The sequence below is a fragment of the Pecten maximus genome, chromosome 1 (genome assembly GCF_902652985.1).
Source record: "Pecten maximus chromosome 1, xPecMax1.1, whole genome shotgun sequence".
NCBI lineage: Eukaryota > Metazoa > Mollusca > Bivalvia > Pectinida > Pectinidae > Pecten > Pecten maximus.
This window is the reverse complement of record NC_047015.1, coordinates 3,331,091-3,349,102: the sequence shown is the minus strand read 5'-3', so window position 1 is coordinate 3,349,102 and position 18,012 is coordinate 3,331,091. Positions and strand designations below refer to the sequence as shown.

Sequence of the window (18,012 nt, the reverse complement as noted above, 5' to 3'; positions counted from 1 at the left end):
TGATGTAAACGTGTATATAAAGTGTCTATATGTATTGTCTATGATGTAATCGTGTATATAAAGTGTCTATATGTATTGTCTATGATGTAATCGGGTACATATGTATATAAAATGTCTATATGTATTGTTTATGATGTAATCGTGTATATAAAGTGTCTATATGTATTGTCTATAGTGTAATCGTGTATACAAAGTGTCTATATGTATTGTCTATGATATAATCTTGTATATAAAGTGTCTATATGTATTGTCTATGATGTAATCGGGTACATATGTATATAAAGTGTCTATATGTATTGTCTATGATGTAAACATGTATATAAAGTGTCTATATGTATTGTTTATGATATAATCGTGTATACATGTATATAAAGTGTCTATATGTATTGTTTATGATGTAATCGTGTATACATGTATATGAAGTGTCTATATGTATTGTCTATGATGTAAACATGTATATAAAGTGTCTATATGTATTGTTTATGATATAATCGTGTATATAAAGTGTCTATATGTTTTGTTTATGATATAATCGTGTATATAAAGTGTCTATATGTATTGTTTATGATGTAATCGTGTACATATGTATACAAAGTGTCTATATGTATTGTCTATGATATAATCTTGTATATAAAGTGTCTATATGTATTGTCTATGATGTAATCGGGTACATATGTATATAAAGTGTCTATATGTATTGTCTTTGATATAATCGTGTATATAAAGTGTCTATATGTTTTGTCTATGATGTAATCGTGTATATATGTATATAAAGTGTCTATATGTATTGTCTATGATATAATCGTGTATATAAAGTGTCTATATGTTTTGTCTATGATGTAATCGTGTATATATGTATATAAAGTGTCTATATGTATTGTTTATGATATAATCGTGTATACATGTATATAAAGTGTCTATATGTATTGTCTATGATGTAAACGTGTATATATGTATATAAAGTGTCTATATGTATTGTCTATGATATAATCGTGTATATAAAGTGTCTATATGAATTGTCTATGATGTAATCGTGTATATATGTATATAAAGTGTCTATATGTATTGTTTATGATGTAATCTAGTATATAAAGTGTCTATATGTATTGTCTATGATGTAATCGTGTATATATGTATATTAAGTGTCTATATGAATTGTCTATGATGTAATCGTGTATATAAAGTGTCTATATGTATTGTCTATGATGTAATCGTGTATATAAAGTGTCTATATGTATTGTCTATGATGTAATCGTGTATATAAAGTGTCTATATGAATTGTCTATGATGTAATCGTGTATATATGTATATAAAGTGTCTATATGTATTGTTTATGATGTAATGGTGTATATAAAGTGTCTATATGTATTGTCTATGATGTAATGGTGTATATAAAGTGTCTATATGAATTGTCTATGATGTAATCGTGTATATAAAGTGTCTATATGTATTGTCTATGATGTAATCGTGTATATAAAGTGTCTATATGTATTGTCTATGATGTAATCGTGTATATAAAGTGTCTATATGAATTGTCTATGATGTAATCGTGTATATATGTATATAAAGTGTCTATATGTATTGTTTATGATGTAATGGTGTATATAAAGTGTCTATATGAATTGTCTATGATGTAATCGTGTATACATGTATATAAAGTGTCTATATGTATTGTCTATGATGTAATCGTGTATACATGTATAAAAAGTGTCTATATGTATTGTCTATGATGTAATCGTGTATATAAAGTGTCTATATGTATTGTCTATGATGTAATCGTGTATATATGTATATAAAGTGTCTATATGTATTGTCTATGTTATAATCGTGTATACATGTATATAAAGTGTCTATATGAATTGTCTGATGTATTCGTGTATATAAAGTGTCTATATGTATTGTCTATGATGTAATCGTGTATATATGTATATAAAGTGTCTATATGAATTGTTTATGATGTAATCGTGTATACATGTATATGAAGTGTCTATATGTATTGTCTATGATGTAATCGTGTATACAAAGTGTCTATATGTATTGTCTATGATGTAATCGTGTATATATGTATATAAAGTGTCTATATGAATTGTTTATGATGTAATCGTGTATAAAAAGTGTCTATATGTATTGTCTATGATATAACCGTGTATATAAAGTGTCTATATGTATTGTCTATGATGTGATCGTGTATATATGTATATAAAGTGTCTATATGTATTGTCTATGATATAATCGTGTATATAAAGTGTCTATATGTATTGTCTATGATGTGATCGTGTATATAAAGTGTATATGTATTGTCTATGATGGAATCGTGTATATAAAGTGTCTATATGCATTGTCTATGATGTAATCGTGTATATAAAGTGTATATATGTATTGTCTATGATATAATCGTGTATACATGTATATAAAGTGTATATATGTATTGTTTATGATGTAATCGTGTATACATGTATATGAAGTGTCTATATGTATTGTCTATGATGTAATCGTGTATATAAAGTGTCTATATGTTTTGTCTATGATGTAATCGTATATACATGTATATAAAGTGTCTATATGTTTTGTCTATGATATAATCGTGTATATAAAGTGTCTATATGTATTGTCTATGATATAACCGTGTATATAAAGTGTCTATATGTATTGTCTATGATGTAATCGTGTATACATGTATATAAAGTGTCTATATGTATTGTCTATGGTGTAATCGTGTATATAAAGTGTCTATATGTTTTGTCTATGATATAATCGTGTATATAAAGTGTCTATATGTATTGTCTATGATGTAATCGTGTATACATGTATATAAAGTGTCTATATGTATTGTCTATGATATAATCGTGTATACATGTATATGAAGTGTCTATATGTATTGTCTATGATGTAATCGTGTATATAAAGTGTCTATATGTTTTGTCTATGATGTAATCGTGTATACATGTATATAAAGTGTCTATATGTATTGTCTGATGTAAACGTGTATATAAAGTGTCTATATGTATTGTCTATGATGTAATCGTGTATACATGTATATAAAGTGTCTATATGTATTGTCTATGATATAATCGTGTATATAAAGTGTCTATATGTATTGTCTATGATGTAATCGTGTATATATGTATATAAAGTGTCTATATGTTTTGTCTATGATGTAATCGTGTATACATGTATATAAAGTGTCTATATGTATTGTCTATGATGTAATCGTGTATATAAAGTGTCTATATGTATTGTTTATGATGTAATCGTGTATATATGTATATAAAGTGTCTATATGTTTTGTCTATGATGTAATCGTATATACATGTATATAAAGTGTCTATATGTATTGTTTATGATGTAATCGTGTATATAAAGTGTCTATATGTTTTGTCTATGATATAATCGTGTATATAAAGTGTCTATATGTATTGTCTATAATGTAATCGTGTATACATGTATATAAAGTGTCTATATGTATTGTCTGATGTAAACGTGTATATAAAGTGTCTATATGTATTGTCTATGATATAATCGTGTATATAAAGTGTCTATATGTATTGTCTATGATGTAATCGTGTATACATGTATATAAAATGTCTATATGAATTGTCTATGATGTAAACGTGTTTCTACCACAATACCCTGTGTTATTCAACTCTCAGACCATCAGGTAATCATTACAGCTGTTGATTAACAATATGTTTATACCACACGTGGTATAAACTCTGTACGCATTTTGATTGGCTAACACGGTGAACTTTGACCCAAGCTGCAATTGTTATTGACGTCATCAATAATCTAATGACGTCACATCACCGGGTCCCGGACGTCACCGGTACACTTTATTTGCATACGCGAAATTATAGTTGGCCACGTTTCCCTTTTGATTCAAGCCGATATTATTGTGGTAGAAACAGGTCACACGACTCGAAATTGTTGGATATGGAATTTATTTCACACGAGTAAGTTATTTTTTAAAAGTTGCAAAAAACACTCGCTAAAGCTCGTGTCTATTGTAACTTTTAAAAAATAACTTACTCGTGTGAAATAAATTCCATATCCAACAACCACTCGTTGTGTAACCTCTATATATAAAGTGTCTTTATATATATATTGTTTATGATGTAATCGTGTACATATGTATATAAAGTGTCTATATGAATTGTCTATGATGTAATCTTGTATATAAAGTGTCTATATGTATTGTTTATGATGTAAACGTGTATATAAAGTGTCTATATGTTTTGTCTATGATGTAATCGTGTATATAAAGTGTCTATATGTATTATCTATGATGTAATCGTGTATACATGTATATAAAGTGTCTATATGTATTGTCTATGATGTAATCGTGTATATAAAGTGTCTATATGTATTGTCTATGATATAAACGTGTATATAAAGTGTCTATATGTATTGTCTATGATGTAATCGTGTATATAAAGTGTCTATATGTATTGTCTATGATGTAATCGTGTATACATGTATATAAAGTGTCTATATGTATTGTCTGATGTAAACGTGTATATAAAGTGTCTATATGTATTGTCTATGATGTAATCGTGTATATAAAGTGTCTATATGTATTGTCTATGATGTAATCGTGTACACATGTATATAAAGTGTCTATATGTATTGTCTATGATGTAAACGTGTATATAAAGTGTCTATATGTTTTGTCTATGATGTAATCGTGTATATATGTATTGTCTATGATGTAATCGTGTATATATGTATTGTCTATGATGTAATCGTGTATATAAAGTGTCTATATGTATTGTCTATGATATAAACGTGTATATAAAGTGTCTATATGTATTGTCTATGATATAAACGTGTATATAAAGTGTCTATATGTATTGTCTATGATGTAATCGTGTATACATGTATATAAAGTGTCTATATGTATTGTTTATGATTTAATCGTGTATACATGTATATAAAGTGTCTATATGTTTTGTCTATGATGTAAACGTGTATCAAGTGTCTTTATGTATTGTTTTGATTTAATCGTGTAAATACGTATATAGAGTGTCTATATGAATTGTCTGATGTATTCGTGTATACAAAGTGTCTATATGTATTGTCTATGATGTAATCGTGTGTATATGTATATAAAGTAACTATGTGTATTGTCAGAAGCTGTAATCATTTAAATATGTATGCAAAGTATATATATGTATTTTCTATGATGTGTATATGTGTATATATCCAATCCCCGATTTTTCAGCGTATTTACACGAATTTGTAATGAGGCGGAACCACTTTATCAAAAGAGGGGCATTTGTTTGTGCTGGGGGTACATTGTTGAACCCATGAAAGCTTCGGGCCGAAGGTTATCGGCGAAGGGGGGAATGTGATGGTTCATGGATATGGGCATTTTAGCGATTTGCCTTATCAGGGAATGCTAGCCCAGTGACATGGATGTAAGATAACAATGACTTGCCATTTGACTTGGACATAAGGACTGCTGAGATGGGCTGGTGTCTTATCTTTTACATAGCCATTGGAATTTGCCAGGCAAGTGTAAACCTATCACAAATAATAAGTCAGTATCTGCCATATGTGAACATAATTGTTCTGTACCTCTCTATCTGAACAATACGTTTTATCAATTAAGCTAACCCGTAGTTTTATCATTGTAAAAATATAACATACTTTGGAGAGAACACATAAAAATGTCAAGGACATTCAGCGAATACTGTATAATATATAGTATAACTTTATATTGGATGACGAAGCTAGAATCCAACGGAAAGGAATAATTTCCCATATTTAGCAACTATGTAACTAAATAATACTCGAGTGGACATTGATAAGAAGTCTATAAGGTGACCCAATCACAAAGTGGTTGGGAAATGTTAAACAGTCCTCTCTGATGATATGAAGAAATTAAAATTCAAAAATGATAAGAAAGGTTGGATACACATTTTTGAAGCGGATCACTTCCGATGAACTCACTTATCAGACCTAGGTATTAATTTCATTTTTTAGAATTAATGTCACATTTGGAAACATGACTTCGAGGTATGGTTTAAAGTTTCACAAACAACATAGGTGTAGACTCCATGTGAATTTCTATATCTTCCAATTTTGTACAACCCAATATTTTGCATTAGTAATAATTCTTATTTTAAACAAACTGGTTCAATAAGGATGTCAGAAATGAATGTGATTTACTGGATCGTGAGATGTCTTTCGCTCATTTTAAACAGATATTTGGTATTGAGTCGAGTTGGTTTGTCAAAGTATGTGTAGCACAATCAAAAAAAATTTGTTAAAACCTAGGGCCAGATTACACAAAAGAAAGACCTTTTATACCCAGTCATAGTCATATCCTATTAAAGAAAAAGGGGTTGTAAAGATATGTATTTATGTTTGATTGGAAGTTGTTAATGTATGATAACGTCAGCGAAAATGAAACATACACTGGAAAAACAATATTCGCAATTCATTTTCAAACTACTAAAGGCACAACACCGCATTCTTCTACTTAATAATTATCGTAACACTATCAACATCACCGACAATAATAGTTGTAATATCTGTAATATAGAAAGTGAAACTATATAAGATATTTGCCAGGCAATAATTGCATATACAAACTAATAATTTTGTCCAGCTTGGGGAATAACATTAAAAAAGTTGTACAAAAAACAATATATATAAATCAAGCCTGTATTCAATCGATACATAATTCTTTACAATGTTTGCACACAACTGGTTCATTGTGTACTGTGTAATGCGACCATGTGATAATATCTCACAAAATAATGGATATGTGTGATAACACTATTGTGACGTCACATATACTATATTATTACCTTACACGATATATGCAATGGCACGATTGTCTCTGTAGAGAACAAACATACTGTCCGAGTCAAAATTCTCCTGCCTTATATAGTTATCATTTTAGAGGGTTCCTTGCACTCGCCTAAAGGCTTAAGGCATATCTAATTATTGAACTCATTTTTTAAATACCATATGACATAGCTGTAGGATTCTTATTACATATAAACGATAGATCATATACTGTTTCCGAAACACCTATTTATGTAACAACAATAGATCAGGAAAAATAATTGTAATGCAATTGGATACAATAGGGTAAGACTTAACAAACAAACTGTTTGTCCTTCTTGGACTCGCCAATGATGGTAGAGACATCATACTGCTGTTCCGTCCTTTATGACTCGCCAGTGGTGGTAGGAACATCATACAGCTGTTTGTCCTTATATTACTCGCCAATGATGGTAGAGACACCATACTGCTGTTCGTCCGTCTATGCCTCGTCAGTGATGCTAGGGAAACCATAAAGCTGTTTGTCCGTCTATGACTCATCAGTGATGCTTGCGACACCATAAAGCTCTTTGTCATTCTAAGACTCGACAGTGATGCTAAGGACATTATACACCTGTTTGCCTTTCTATGAATCGTCACTGATACTAGGGACACCACCATGCACAGCTGTTAGGTACATTACGCAGCTGTTTTGTCCTTCTATGACTCGTCAATGATGATAAAGGGCTTAAAGTGTGGAAAGTGTTGATAGGAGGTGACCGAACATTTGAAATATGGAGAAAGAAATGTCAAAATCTGGATAGGGAGTTGCAAAAGACTTATAACTGAATTTTTATGATTAGCAAAATTAGATTTCAAAAAAGGTCACGTATATAGTCTATACCGTGTTATTGCCAAAATGAATTTAAACGTGACAAACAGGCTGAAAAGTTCGATTGTCGGTGCATATTTCATCTATTGATTGATCGATATATAGGAATTCATAAAAGAATTAAAGAGTTTGTACGTTGTTGCAGATTATATATCTTGTCTTTTGTATGTTACATTGTTATGTTGTAACAAAGCAACAATCTGAAATATTTATTGACAGGTTGTAGGGGTCAATGGAAGTGGGACTGGGCTAGTACGACTCATTGGGTTCTCTAGACCACCAGACCAGGCTTCAACAGGTTCTAAGGTAGACCTGTGCGTTAGACCAGCATTGGCGAAACAACACTCACGGTAAGATTTGAAGTTGCTGGACTTGTATGAAACCTTCTTTAGTTCCCTATATTATGACCTTGTATGAAATCTTTAGTTCCCTATATTATGTCCTTGTATGAAACCTTCTTTAGTTCCCTATAGTATGTCCTTGTATGAAATCTTTAGTTCCCTATATTATGTCCTTGTATGAAACCTTCTTTAGTTCCCTATAGTATGTCCTTGTATGAAATCTTTAGTTCCCTATATTATGTCCTTGTATGAAACCTTCTTTAGTTCCCTATATTATGTCCTTGTATGAAATCTTCTTTAGTTCCCTATATCATGACTTAGTATGAAATCTTCTTTAGTTCCCTATATTATGACTTAGTATGAAATCTTCTTTAGTTCCCTATATTATGACCTTGTATGAAACCTTCTTTAGTTCCCTATACTATGACCTAGTATGAAATCTTCTTTAGTTCCCTATAGTATGACCTTGTATGAAACCTTCTTTAGTTCCCTAAACTATGACCTTGTATGAAATCTTCTTTAGTTCCCTATATTATGACCTAGTATGAAATCTTCTTTAGTTCCCTATATTATGTCCTTGTATGAAATCTTCTTTAGTTCCCTATATTATGTCCTTGTATGAAATCTTTAGTTCCCTATATTATGTCCTTGTATGAAATCTTTAGTTCCCTATATTATGTCCTTGTATGAAATCTTTAGTTCCCTATATTATGTCCTTGTATGAAATCTTCTTTAGTTCCCTATATTATGACCTTGTATGAAATCTTCTTTAGTTCCCTATACTATGACCTAGTATGAAACCTTCTTTAGTTCCCTATATTATGTCCTTGTATGAAATCTTTAGTTCCCTATATTATGACCTTGTATGAAATCTTCTTTAGTTCCCTATATTATGACCTAGTATGAAATCTTCTTTAGTTCCCTATATTATGACCTTGTATGAAACCTTCTTTAGTTCCCTATATTATGTCCTAGTATGAAATCTTCTTTAGTTCCCTATATTATGACCTTGTATGAAATCTTCTTTAGTTCCCTATATTATGTCCTAGTATGAAATCTTCTTTAGTTCCCTATATTATGACCTAGTATGAAATCTTCTTTAGTTCCCTATATTATGTCCTTGTATGAAATCTTCTTTAGTTCCCTATATTATGTCCTTGTATGAAACCTTCTTTAGTTCCCTATATTATGTCCTTGTATGAAATCTTCTTTAGTTCCCTATAGTATGACCTTGTATGAAATCTTCTTTAGTTCCCTATATTATGTCCTTGTATGAAATCTTCTTTAGTTCCCTATATTATGACCTTGTATGAAATCTTCTTTAGTTCCCTATATTATGTCCTTGTATGAAATCTTCTTTAGTTCCCTATATTATGACCTTGTATGAAATCTTCTTTAGTTCCCTATATTATGACCTTGTATGAAATCTTCTTTAGTTCCCTATATTATGACCTTGTATGAAACCTTCTTTAGTTCCCTATATTATGACCTTGTATGAAATCTTCTTTAGTTCCCTATATTATGACCTAGTATGAAATCTTCTTTAGTTCCCTATATTATGACCTAGTATGAAATCTTCTTTAGTTCCCTATATTATGACCTTGTATGAAAGCTTCTTTAGTTCCCTATATTATGACCTTGTATGAAATCTTCTTTAGTTCCCTATATTATGACCTTGTATGAAATCTTCTTTAGTTCCCTATATTATGATCTTGTATGAAATCTTCTTTAGTTCCCTATATTATGACCTTGTATGAAATCTTCTTTAGTTCCCTATATTATGACCTTGTATGAAATCTTCTTTAGTTCCCTATATTATGACCTAGTATGAAATCTTCTTTAGTTCCCTATATTATGACCTTGTATGAAACCTTCTTTAGTTCCCTATATTATGACCTTGTATGAAATCTTCTTTAGTTCCCTATATTATGACCTAGTATGAAATCTTCTTTAGTTCCCTATATTATGACCTTGTATGAAATCTTCTTTAGTTCCCTATATTATGACCTTGTATGAAATCTTCTTTAGTTCCCTATATCATGACCTTGTATGAAATCTTCTTTAGTTCCCTATATTATGTCCTTGTATGAAATCTTCTTTAGTTCCCTATATTATGACCTTGTATGAAACCTTCTTTAGTTCCCTATATTATGTCCTTGTATGAAACCTTCTTTAGTTCCCTATATTATGTCCTTGTATGAAATCTTCTTTAGTTCCCTATATTATGTCCTTGTATGAAATCTTCTTTAGTTCCCTATATTATGACCTAGTATGAAATCTTCTTTAGTTCCCTATATTATGACCTAGTATGAAATCTTCTTTAGTTCCCTATATTATGTCCTTGTATGAAATCTTCTTTAGTTCCCTATATTATGTCCTTGTATGAAATCTTTAGTTCCCTATATTATGTCCTTGTATGAAATCTTTAGTTCCCTATATTATGTCCTTGTATGAAATCTTTAGTTCCCTATATTATGTCCTTGTATGAAATCTTCTTTAGTTCCCTATATTATGACCTTGTATGAAATCTTCTTTAGTTCCCTATACTATGACCTAGTATGAAACCTTCTTTAGTTCCCTATATTATGTCCTTGTATGAAATCTTTAGTTCCCTATATTATGACCTTGTATGAAATCTTCTTTAGTTCCCTATATTATGACCTAGTATGAAATCTTCTTTAGTACCCTATATTATGACCTTGTATGAAACCTTCTTTAGTTCCCTATATTATGTCCTAGTATGAAATCTTCTTTAGTTCCCTATATTATGACCTTGTATGAAATCTTCTTTAGTTCCCTATATTATGTCCTAGTATGAAATCTTCTTTAGTTCCCTATATTATGACCTTGTATGAAACCTTCTTTAGTTCCCTATATTATGTCCTTGTATGAAATCTTTAGTTCCCTATATTATGACCTTGTATGAAATCTTCTTTAGTTCCCTATATTATGACCTTGTATGAAATCTTCTTTAGTTCCCTATATTATGACCTAGTATGAAATCTTCTTTAGTTCCCTATATTATGTCCTTGTATGAAATCTTCTTTAGTTCCCTATATTATGTCCTTGTATGAAACCTTCTTTAGTTCCCTATATTATGTCCTTGTATGAAACCTTCTTTAGTTCCCTATATTATGACCTTGTATGAAATCTTCTTTAGTTCCCTATATTATGTCCTTGTATGAAATCTTCTTTAGTTCCCTATATTATGACCTTGTATGAAATCTTCTTTAGTTCCCTATATTATGACCTTGTATGAAATCTTCTTTAGTTCCCTATATTATGACCTTGTATGAAACCTTCTTTAGTTCCCTATATTATGACCTTGTATGAAATCTTCTTTAGTTCCCTATATTATGACCTAGTATGAAATCTTCTTTAGTTCCCTATATTATGACCTAGTATGAAATCTTCTTTAGTTCCCTATATTATGACCTTGTATGAAAGCTTCTTTAGTTCCCTATATTATGACCTTGTATGAAATCTTCTTTAGTTCCCTATATTATGACCTAGTATGAAATCTTCTTTAGTTCCCTATATTATGACCTTGTATGAAATCTTCTTTAGTTCCCTATATTATGATCTTGTATGAAATCTTCTTTAGTTCCCTATATTATGACCTTGTATGAAATCTTCTTTAGTTCCCTATATTATGACCTAGTATGAAATCTTCTTTAGTTCCCTATATTATGACCTAGTATGAAATCTTCTTTAGTTCCCTATATTATGACCTTGTATGAAACCTTCTTTAGTTCCCTATATTATGACCTTGTATGAAATCTTCTTTAGTTCCCTATATTATGACCTAGTATGAAATCTTCTTTAGTTCCCTATATTATGACCTTGTATGAAATCTTCTTTAGTTCCCTATATTATGACCTTGTATGAAATCTTCTTTAGTTCCCTATATCATGACCTTGTATGAAATCTTCTTTAGTTCCCTATATTATGTCCTTGTATGAAATCTTCTTTAGTTCCCTATATTATGTCCTTGTATGAAATCTTCTTTAGTTCCCTATATTATGTCCTTGTATGAAATCTTCTTTAGTTTCCTATATTATGTCCTTGTATGAAATCTTCTTTAGTTCCCTATATTATGACCTTGTATGAAATCTTCTTTACTTCCCTATATTATGTCCTTGTATGAAATCTTCTTTAGTTCCCTATATTATGTCCTTGTATGAAATCTTCTTTAGTTCCCTATATTATGTCCTTGTATGAAATCTTCTTTAGTTCCCTATATTATGACCTTGTATGAAACCTTCTTTAGTTCCCTATATTATGACCTTGTATGAAATCTTCTTTAGTTCCCTATATTATGACCTTGTATGAAATCTTCTTTAGTTCCCTATATTATGACCTTGTATGAAATCTTCTTTAGTTCCCTATATTATGTCCTTGTGTGAAATCTTCTTTAGTTCCCTATATTATGACCTTGTATGAAATCTTCTTTAGTTCCCTATATTATGTCCTAGTATGAAATCTTCTTTAGTTCCCTATATTATGTCCTAGTATGAAATCTTCTTTAGTTCCCTATATTATGACCTAGTATGAAATCTTTAGTTCCCTATATTATGACCTAGTATGAAATCTTCTTTAGTTCCCTATATTATGTCCTTGTATGAAATCTTCTTTAGTTCCCTATATTATGACCTTGTATGAAATCTTCTTTAGTTCCCTATATTATGTCCTTGTATGAAACCTTCTTTAGTTCCCTATATTATGACTTAGTATGAAATCTTCTTTAGTTCGTTATATTATGACCTTGTATGAAACCTTCTTTAGTTCCCTATATTATGTCCTAGTATGAAATCTTCTTTAGTTCCCTATATTATGTCCTTGTATGAAACCTTCTTTAGTTCCCTATATTATGACCTTGTATGAAATCTTCTTTAGTTCCCTATATTATGTCCTTGTATGAAATCTTCTTTAGTTCCCTATATTATGTCCTTGTATGAAACCTTCTTTAGTTCCCTATATTATGTCCTTGTATGAAATCTTCTTTAGTTCCCTATATAATGTCCTTGTATGAAATCTTCTTTAGTTCCCTATAGTATGTCCTTGTATGAAATCTTCTTTAGTTCCCTATATTATGACCTTGTATGAAATCTTCTTTAGTTCCCTATATTATGACCTTGTATGAAATCTTCTTTAGTTCCCTATATTATGACCTAGTAAGAAATCTTCTTTAGTTCCCTATATTATGACCTTGTATGAAATCTTCTTTAGTTCCCTATATTATGACCTAGTAAGAAACCTTCTTTAGTTCCCTATATTATGACCTAGTAAGAAACCTTCTTTAGTTCCCTATATTATGACCTTGTATGAAATCTTCTTTAGTTCCCTATATTATGTCCTTGTATGAAATCTTCTTTAGTTCCCTATATCATGACCTTGTATGAAATCTTCTTTAGTTCCCTATATTATGTCCTTGTATGAAATCTTCTTTAGTTCCCTATATTATGATCTTGTATGAAATCTTCTTTAGTTCCCTATATTATGTCCTTGTATGAAATCTTCTTTAGTTCCCTATATTATGACCTTGTATGAAATCTTCTTTAGTTCCCTATATTATGTCCTTGTATGAAACCTTCTTTAGTTCCCTATATTATGTCCTTGTATGAAATCTTCTTTAGTTCCCTATATTATGTCCTTGTATGAAACCTTCTTTAGTTCCCTATATTATGTCCTTGTATGAAATCTTCTTTAGTTCCCTATATAATGTCCTTGTATGAAATCTTCTTTAGTTCCCTATAGTATGTCCTTGTATGAAATCTTCTTTAGTTCCCTATATTATGACCTTGTATGAAATCTTCTTTAGTTCCCTATATTATGACCTTGTATGAAATCTTCTTTAGTTCCCTATATTATGACCTAGTAAGAAATCTTCTTTAGTTCCCTATATTATGACCTTGTATGAAATCTTCTTTAGTTCCCTATATTATGACCTAGTAAGAAACCTTCTTTAGTTCCCTATATTATGACCTAGTAAGAAACCTTCTTTAGTTCCCTATATTATGACCTTGTATGAAATCTTCTTTAGTTCCCTATATTATGTCCTTGTATGAAATCTTCTTTAGTTCCCTATATCATGACCTTGTATGAAATCTTCTTTAGTTCCCTATATTATGTCCTTGTATGAAATCTTCTTTAGTTCCCTATATTATGATCTTGTATGAAATCTTCTTTAGTTCCCTATATTATGTCCTTGTATGAAGTTCCCTATATTATGACCTTGTATGAAATCTTCTTTAGTTCCCTATATTATGTCCTTGTATGAAACCTTCTTTAGTTCCCTATATTATGTCCTTGTATGAAATCTTCTTTAGTTCCCTATATAATGTCCTTGTATGAAATCTTCTTTAGTTCCCTATATTATGTCCTTGTATGAAATCTTCTTTAGTTCCCTATATTATGTCCTTGTATGAAATCTTCTTTAGTTCCCTATATTATGACCTTGTATGAAATCTTCTTTAGTTCCCTATAGTATGACCTTGTATGAAACCTTCTTTAGTTCCCTATATTATGACCTTGTATGAAACCTTCTTTAGTTCCCTATATTATGACCTAGTAAGAAATCTTCTTTAGTTCCCTATAGTATGACCTTGTATGAAACCTTCTTTAGTTCCCTATAGTATGACCTTGTATGAAATCTTCTTTAGTTCCCTATATTATGACCTTGTATGAAACCTTCTTTAGTTCCCTATATTATGACCTAGTAAGAAATCTTCTTTAGTTCCCTATAGTATGACCTTGTATGAAACCTTCTTTAGTTCCCTATACTATGACCTTGTATGAAATCTTCTTTAGTTCCCTATATTATGACCTTGTATGAAATCTTCTTTAGTTCCCTATATTATGACCTTGTATGAAACCTTCTTTAGTTCCCTATATTATGACCTAGTATGAAATCTTCTTTAGTTCCCTATATTATGACCTTGTATGAAATCTTCTTTAGTTCCCTATATTATGACCTTGTATGAAATCTTCTTTAGTTCCCTATATTATGTCCTTGTATGAAATCTTTAGTTCCCTATATTATGACCTTGTATGAAATCTTCTTTAGTTCCCTATATTATGTCCTTGTATGAAATCTTCTTTAGTTCCCTATATTATGACCTTGTATGAAACCTTCTTTAGTTCCCTATATTATGTCCTTGTATGAAATCTTCTTTAGTTCCCTATATTATGTCCTTGTATGAAATCTTCTTTAGTTCCCTATATTATGTCCTTGTATGAAATCTTCTTTAGTTCCCTATATTATGTCCTTGTATGAAATCTTCTTTAGTTCCCTATATTATGTCCTTGTATGAAACCTTCTTTAGTTCCCTATATTATGACCTTGTATGAAATCTTCTTTAGTTCCCTATATTATGACCTTGTATGAAACCTTCTTTAGTTCCCTATATTATGTCCTTGTATGAAATCTTCTTTAGTTCCCTATATTATGTCCTTGTATGAAATCTTCTTTAGTTCCCTATATTATGACCTTGTATGAAATCTTCTTTAGTTCCCTATATTATGACCTAGTATGAAACCTTCTTTAGTTCCCTATATTATGACCTAGTATGAAACCTTCTTTAGTTCCCTATATTATGTCCTTGTATGAAACCTTCTTTAGTTCCCTATATTATGTCCTTGTATGAAACCTTCTTTAGTTCCCTATATTGTGTCCTTGTATGAAATCTTCTTTATTTCCCTATATTATGTCCTTGTATGAAATCTTCTTTAGTTCCCTATATCATGACCTTGTATGAAACCTTCTTTAGTTCCCTATATCATGTCCTTGTATGAAATCTTCTTTATTTCCCTATATCATGTCCTTGTATGAAATCTTCTTTAGTTCCCTTATTATGTCCTTGTATGAAATCTTCTTTAGTTCCCTATATTATGACCTAGTATGAAATCTTCTTTAGTTCCCTATATTATGTCCTTGTATGAAATCTTCTTAAGTTCCCTTTAGTATGTCCTTGTATGAAATCTTCTTTAGTTCCCTATATTATGACCTAGTATGAAACCTTCTTTAGTTCCCTATATTATGTCCTTGTATGAAACCTTCTTTAGTTCCCTATATTATGTCCTTGTATGAAACCTTCTTTAGTTCCCTATATTGTGTCCTTGTATGAAATCTTCTTTATTTCCCTATATTATGTCCTTGTATGAAATCTTCTTTAGTTCCCTATATCATGACCTTGTATGAAACCTTCTTTAGTTCCCTATATCATGTCCTTGTATGAAATCTTCTTTATTTCCCTATATCATGTCCTTGTATGAAATCTTCTTTAGTTCCCTATATTATGTCCTTGTATGAAATCTTCTTTAGTTCCCTATATTATGACCTAGTATGAAATCTTCTTTAGTTCCCTATATTATGACCTTGTATGAAATCTTCTTTAGTTCCCTATATTATGACCTTGTATGAAACCTTCTTTAGTTCCCTATATTATGACCTTGTATGAAATCTTCTTTAGTTCCCTATATTATGTCCTTGTATGAAACCTTCTTTAGTTCCCTATATTATGTCCTTGTATGAAACCTTCTTTAGTTCCCTATATCATGACCTTGTATGAAACCTTCTTTAGTTCCCTATAGTATGACCTTGTATGAAATCTTCTTTAGTTCCCTATATTATGACCTTGTATGAAACCTTCTTTAGTTCCCTATATTATGACCTAGTAAGAAATCTTCTTTAGTTCCCTATAGTATGACCTTGTATGAAACCTTCTTTAGTTCCCTATACTATGACCTTGTATGAAATCTTCTTTAGTTCCCTATATTATGACCTTGTATGAAATCTTCTTTAGTTCCCTATATTATGACCTTGTATGAAACCTTCTTTAGTTCCCTATATTATGACCTAGTATGAAATCTTCTTTAGTTCCCTATATTATGACCTGGTATGAAATCTTCTTTAGTTCCCTATATTATGACCTTGTATGAAATCTTCTTTAGTTCCCTATATTATGTCCTTGTATGAAATCTTTAGTTCCCTATATTATGACCTTGTATGAAATCTTCTTTAGTTCCCTATATTATGTCCTTGTATGAAATCTTCTTTAGTTCCCTATATTATGACCTTGTATGAAACCTTCTTTAGTTCCCTATATTATGTCCTTGTATGAAATCTTCTTTAGTTCCCTATATTATGTCCTTGTATGAAATCTTCTTTAGTTCCCTATATTATGTCCTTGTATGAAATCTTCTTTAGTTCCCTATATTATGTCCTTGTATGAAATCTTCTTTAGTTCCCTATATTATGTCCTTGTATGAAACCTTCTTTAGTTCCCTATATTATGACCTTGTATGAAATCTTCTTTAGTTCCCTATATTATGACCTTGTATGAAACCTTCTTTAGTTCCCTATATTATGTCCTTGTATGAAATCTTCTTTAGTTCCCTATATTATGTCCTTGTATGAAATCTTCTTTAGTTCCCTATATTATGACCTTGTATGAAATCTTCTTTAGTTCCCTATATTATGACCTAGTATGAAACCTTCTTTAGTTCCCTATATTATGACCTAGTATGAAACCTTCTTTAGTTCCCTATATTATGTCCTTGTATGAAACCTTCTTTAGTTCCCTATATTATGTCCTTGTATGAAACCTTCTTTAGTTCCCTATATTGTGTCCTTGTATGAAATCTTCTTTATTTCCCTATATTATGTCCTTGTATGAAATCTTCTTTAGTTCCCTATATCATGACCTTGTATGAAACCTTCTTTAGTTCCCTATATCATGTCCTTGTATGAAATCTTCTGTATTTCCCTATATCATGTCCTTGTATGAAATCTTCTTTAGTTCCCTATATTATGTCCTTGTATGAAATCTTCTTTAGTTCCCTATATTATGACCTAGTATGAAATCTTCTTTAGTTCCCTATATTATGTCCTTGTATGAAATCTTCTTTAGTTCCCTTTAGTATGTCCTTGTATGAAATCTTCTTTAGTTCCCTATATTATGTCCTTGTATGAAATCTTCTTTAGTTCCCTTTAGTATGTCCTTGTAT

At 30.3% G+C, this 18,012-nt stretch overlaps 1 protein-coding gene across 1 annotated transcript in view; it reads left to right on the top strand.

Moving 5' to 3' along the window:
* Window positions 1-5,337: 5,337 nt before the first annotated feature.
* Window positions 5,338-18,012, top strand: part of LOC117322558 (protein jagged-1a-like) — a 31,091-nt gene continuing 18,416 nt past the window's right edge. Inside the window, exons 1-2 of the mRNA XM_033877545.1 lie at window positions 5,338-5,508; window positions 7,883-8,013. Of these exons, the coding sequence (XP_033733436.1) occupies window positions 5,464-5,508; window positions 7,883-8,013 (176 nt within the window). The 5' untranslated portion in view covers window positions 5,338-5,463. The remainder of the gene's footprint in view (window positions 5,509-7,882; window positions 8,014-18,012) is intronic.